At 39.8% G+C, this 6,000-nt stretch overlaps 1 protein-coding gene across 4 annotated transcripts in view; it reads right to left on the bottom strand.

Moving 5' to 3' along the window:
* Nucleotides 1-1,872: 1,872 nt before the first annotated feature.
* TUT7 (terminal uridylyl transferase 7) overlaps nucleotides 1,873-6,000 on the bottom strand; it is a 50,029-nt gene continuing 45,901 nt past the window's right edge. For 3 of the 4 annotated variants that reach the window (XM_074995145.1, XM_074995147.1, XM_074995148.1), the window contains 2 exons: nucleotides 4,940-5,016; nucleotides 1,873-2,499 (listed from right to left, as the gene is read on the bottom strand). In XM_074995145.1, coding sequence (XP_074851246.1) covers nucleotides 2,359-2,499; nucleotides 4,940-5,016 — 218 coding nt within the window. In that variant the 3' untranslated portion in view covers nucleotides 1,873-2,358. Of the gene's footprint in view, nucleotides 2,500-4,679; nucleotides 4,744-4,939; nucleotides 5,017-6,000 lie in introns of all 4 variants that reach the window. The other variant, XM_074995146.1, reaches the window with a different exon arrangement.

Genomic DNA, 6,000 nt, shown 5'->3' with positions numbered 1-6,000 from the left:
AACCTACCAATAAACCAGATAAGAGTAGAACAGGGCATGAGGGCTTCAGAGTGAAAGATGAGGGCATCCACAGAACCAGCCTTCAGCTGAAGTCAGGTTGAACAGGAAGATTTCATATTTGGATGCTCCATACCAAAAGGTATTGGAGGGGGCAGGAAATAATGATTTTCATTAATATCGCCTACAGAAGGGGTGTGGGGCTTCTCTCTCAGAACATTTAGTTCCATAAAAACTTTTTTCTTTCCCATTCACAAAGAAAACTTTAAATAAAGGGTTAAATGAACCATTGTATACACAGAACACAGCAACTCTTATATTTTGCTGCTGGGAAAATAAAAAGTACAACACAAACTGTAAACGGTCCAAGAAGGAAAGGCTGAATTGTAATTTTATGATGAAAGTGTTGCATCAGATACGAAGCTGAAGTGATCTTGACAAATGTTCTGTCCCCTGAATATTGTTTTTCTATTAGTCTTTGGCTAAAATTGATGTGTAAGTGAACAGAACAGATTTATGAATTAATTTCAGCATATACATATAAACACTATGAAAACTGGGGACCTAACTCCCTTGACCCCTTTGAAAAACCCAGCCTGCTAATAGAGACATTTGGTGAAAGAAACTATTAATCTTCAAACATAACATCTTTAAAGAAGTACTTAGATTAGAATTTCATTATCCTATGTTCTCTGCCCTGGAAATCAGTGCAGAAAAAAACAAGCTGATGACTAACAAACATGATGGGGTTAGCTCAGATATTACTGTCAGTGGACGAAAGCTGGAGACAGTGAAACAGTTCACATATGGGGGGGGGCAGTTGTCACTGGTCAAGGATCAAAGGCAGAAATTCTGACAAGAACTGCACAAACAGCAGCTGTGGCAAAGCTAATCTCAATTTAGAGGAACAAGACCATCTTCCTGGAATCTGAACTGAAACTGTACGTGAGATATAGACTGTTACAGCACAGCTTGAACAGAAAATACAGTTGTTAGAGATGAGTTACTCCTCTAAACTCCTGGGTGTCTCCTACTATGACCATGTCAGTCACTTAACATAGAGGGGTCTGCAACATCATCACCCAATGTGCTGGGTCATTGAAGACCTCTGGATGACTTTGAAGAAGAACAAGCAGAAGTGGTACAGGCATGTAACAAGATGATCTTGTCTTTCCAAGATCATTCTGCAAGGGACAGTATAAGGTAAGAGAAGAGGTACACAGAATAAGAGATGGACTGACAACTTAAGAGTGGACAGGAGTGGAGTCTGCGGAAACTCAAGCACTGGCATACAATCACTGATTGGATACAATTTGTTGACTGCTCATCAATGATGATGTCCCAACAACCAATGTGGTTATGGGAGTAATGACGATGATCATGTTCCCAATGAATTTTGCACTTGTAGCTAGAATACTTGGAATTGTAAGGAAAAATGTAGAAATTCCACGTTTTAACTTTTTTTTTTTTAAATTTCAAACTCATGAACAGTGGTTTTGTTTTTACTATGTATTGATTACCCCTCCACCTTCCTCCCAGAACGGGGTGTGATGATATAGCAACCAGCTCCAAAAGGATTTTAAGTAAATGTTAAGATGACAACACTAATTAAATCCTTGACTGGCAGTTGGCTCCTCTTCACTTTTTAAGAGAACAGAAAAGTATTTAACCCCTTTCGAAACTGCTGATTATTACTTATCTTCCACTCACAGCAATTTTGTCTGTTGTGTTTTATAGGCCACAGGAGAGATTCTTAGCAGCATCAAACAGGACTAACCTGTTTCCTCAGTCTTTTTATATACACAACCAGAGAAGCATATTAGCTCTCATAAAAATCACAAAGGGAAAAAAAACAACTCAGTGGCAGTGTGTCCATAGAGGTTTCACATAAAAGTTTACTAATGTCCATGTTTTTAATTCTCCACAGATAAAATGTTTGCAAATACATCAGTAGTAGTCCACAAACATTTTAAATACTTTATACAAGGATTCAGTAAACAATCAACATTAATAAATTATCATTTCCTCCTTCAAAAAGTCGATTTTTGAAGAAAATAGAACATTATATTTGGCTTGCACACAATTTTGGTGCACTTTGAAAGGGACAGGTTGAATGTTAAAACCTTGAAAATGAGCACCTGCCCTTATCTACATGTTTTACCTAGTAAACAAATACAAACATCATGGCTTTCTATTAAAATTGTCAAATTATCTATTAAGAGCAGAAGTCCATGGTAGGAGGACTGCATTAAAATCCATTGCCTTTGACTTCTAGCAATCTAATTAAAAATAAAATACCGTGTTTTCTTTAAACTTAAACTGAAGATTGTTTTGTGCTGCTGCCTTGTGAGCCCAGAAACTTTAGCCAAAATGAACCTCATTTTTGAAGTAAATGGATGGCCTGTGTTCCAATTTCACAGTTCCTTCAGTCCCCTCATGATTCTTGTTGGGTCCTCTTCTGTGAGGCTTTTCCCTGACACATGTATTTATTGGATAGGCTGCCTAAACAGAAACAAAGAAAGAAAGTCACATTACTGACACTAAAACCAAACAGAAAAGCAATAATCTGAACACAAGATTATGGAAACATCTTATTTCTAAGTGTGCTCTACATTGCGTGTTCCACCCTAGAAAGCAAGAACAGAAATTGGACAAACACTGTCTGAGCCAGTTTAGATTCAACCCTGGGATGATGAAGATTGAAACCTCAACATCTTACTTTCTGAGAGTTGGGGAACACCACTTCCTTCTCTGCTGCAGTACTAAGCACCCATTCCTAACAACTATAAGGTGGGTGCTCAGACTGAAATGCCTACAAAGTATTGGTCATTTTTAAAGAAAATTTGGCCCTAACGATTGATTAAAATTCATTTTAAAGTAAGTGAAACAGATGTGTGTAAGGGAATCACAGTCCTATGTGGCTTCTAATACAATTCACAGACTGGGCACCTGGTGCAAGTAGAGCTCCATTACTAGATCTTTTTACTTTTCACTCAGGCAGTGATTTGCATTGTTCTGACAGCTCTCTCGAGCCTAACTTTTGTCATGATTTGACCTCTGTCTCCTACTCTGGTAACTGGTTTGTACCAAGTATCTGATTTAATATCCAATCCCTTACGAAATTAAGGCTGCGTCTATGCTACATCATAAGGTCAATTTTAAGGCAGTTAGCTCAATTTTACAAGGTCATTATCTTCACTGTGAATGCCATTAGGTAGATTTTAGGGAGCAGTAAGTTTGATAGTATTAAACCCACAAAGCAACCTGGCATAGAGCCGAGTTTGAATTTAAAAGGTCGGGTTAATGCTAGTGTGGAAACAGCAATTATTTACATTGAGTTTATTGGCCTCCAGAGGTGTCCCATATGTATTTCACAATGTCCTGTGGTTGTCTGCTCTGGCTGCTACCAGCTCTCCAGCACTCCAGGTGCACAGAAAGTAGGTAACAGGAAGACCGTGAATTTGAATTCAGCACCAGAAAACCCAGGAAATTGAAGTGGGCACCTGCGCCTATTTTGAATTAATTTCTTTATTACCAGCATGGCAATCACAGCTGCCCATGGAAAAAAACAGCCCTTATGTGGGGTGGTGGCTCCTTCTCTGCACAGGATATAACAGGAGAGTCTGAGATTTTTTTTCTGCATTGGTGCCAGACCCTGTCCCACCGTACCGTGCGGCAGCTAGGCTGGGGGGTCATGCGTGTATGAAAGGCTGGGAAACTTCTTTTCTGTAGTTCATATTTGTACAGGGGTAACCCCTACCCCCTATATAATCAAGGTCTATCCTGCACCCAACCACATCACGTGACTACCCCCAACCCAATGTAAGCAAGTGCAGACCATGCTGCCAGACAGCACCATTTCCTAGATTGTGCACTGTGAAGGGCCCAAAGGCGGGAAAGATTTTAGGGGGCTGCCTGTTGCTGGGGGTAAGTCTACCCCCTGCTGCAATGATTTCGGGGACTCGGTGTTGATGATCAGCTTGTGATATCTGGCACCCACACATTCAACGAGTTCCCCCATGGCAGCCAGCAGTTGCCAAAAAATGGAATATGGCTTTGTGAGGCTGTGGATAAGGAAGGAAATGCTGGAAACTACATTCCTTGTCTGCAGCCCTGCAACCTGCCTGCAGGCAGGACAGCAGCAGGGAGAAGAGGTTGTGGCCCAGATGCTGAAGGACTGCATTTACACTTGTTTGTGTGCTTTCCAAGATAAGGACTCAGCACATCCCACCACTTCTTTCCCTTACTGCACCCCATTGCAGGCTTCAACTAGAAGAGCACAGGGAGATCCGCCATGTAGCTCCAGTATTCAGACTTCTGAACTCCCAACCCCGTATCTCTTGTACAGTTCCTGTGTGCAAGCCAGTTTATGGGCTTGCAGTTAGAGAAGATGTGTCTTTGCACTCTCTTCTCCTGACTATAATTCTGCAAACCTCCCTATGATGGCTGCACTCTGATGTCCCAGTACCTCCTCCTCTGGCTGTAGCCCTGAAATCTGGCCTGTAGCTTGTGTCTTTCTTTTTAAAAAAACTGTTCTTGATAAGTGGCATGCCCTTATCAATATCTGAATCCCCCTAACATTAAAAAGTCAGTGGGACAGGAGTGGCCCCTGGCAAAATGTTGCTGTTAATCTGAAGTTGTTAATAGCACAGTTGCTGTTCAGTGGAATCAACTACACAGACCTGTTTGGGGACTCAAGAACACTTTTCCTTTTTGTTTCTTCTTTTCATCAAATAAAAGTATTCCCTAAAAGAGACGCATACAGAGATAAACACACACACAAAATTCAACTGTTAGACAGGATTAGATTACAGATAAACAGTACTGTTCCTACAAAAAAAAAATCACGGTTGAAAACTCGACCAAAACTGCATTTTACTACTGTAAATTGCTTTAAGTATACTTAAGAACAACATGACTTAGGAAATTTTGCAGCACTCACCTGATTGACTCTACCCGCATGTTTAACAGCACTAGGTGAAGAAGGAGATCCACACAGACCTTCTGACTTTGATCCACCTTAGAAATTAAAGCAAAAATTTACTGAAAAGGTAAAAATATCATCTGATTAGAAATGCCAACAATTGATCATTATCTAACGGCAGTTATACGCACACTCATCCTTCTAACACCATAGTATTGCAGCATATAATGGCCTTTAATGTCTCAAGGGTGGTGAATACATACAGGGAACACCTATTATCCCCATTTTACAGAACTTGGGCAAAGTTAGAGAAGTGAATTGGCTAAGGTAATGCAAGCAATCCGAAGGAGACCAGGAAATTGAACCTTATATTTTAGGTCAGCACCTGAAGGCCTAAATCACATAGAACAGTGGTTCTTGAATCTTTCCAGATTCTGGAGTCTGATTTGTCTTGCATACCACCAAGTTTCATCTCGCTGAAAAAACCTCTGCTTACAAAAATCAGAAATACAAATACAGAAGTGTCACAGCATGCTGTTACTGAAAGTTAATTACATTCTCATTACCACCATATAATTATAAATCCATTGCATAAATATTGTATTCACATATCAGTGTACAGTATATAAAGCAGTCTAAACAAGTTACTGTCTGTATGAAATTTTAGTTTGTTCTGACTTCACTAGTGCTTTTTATGTAGCCTTCTGTAAAACTAGGCAAACACCTGGATGAGTTGAAGAGCAGACCTGAGTTCCACCAGAGGGCATGTGTATCCCTGGTTGAGAATCGGTGATACAGAATACTTATAAGGCCCTACAGGAAACAATTTATCAAAAGAGCTATCAACAGAACTTTGCTAGAACTAGCAGAATAAGTAGACTCATTGCATCAACAGTATGGTCTTTGGCCATGATGTTTCAAACTAAGGGACATATATTATGTAATATAAAAATAAGAAAATGATACCCAGTGGCAACTGTAGGTTGCTCTTACTGAAGCTTTCTGTACTGTGTACTTGAGTGATAGATTCTAAAACTAGATAACTAATTAAACAAGTCAAAAGGATTAACTAAGATAAA

This window comes from Carettochelys insculpta, chromosome 5 (genome assembly GCF_033958435.1).
Source record: "Carettochelys insculpta isolate YL-2023 chromosome 5, ASM3395843v1, whole genome shotgun sequence".
NCBI classification, from domain to species: domain Eukaryota; kingdom Metazoa; phylum Chordata; order Testudines; family Carettochelyidae; genus Carettochelys; species Carettochelys insculpta.
The sequence above is the reverse complement of the archived record's forward strand: the minus strand, read 5'-3'. Positions and strand labels throughout refer to the sequence as shown.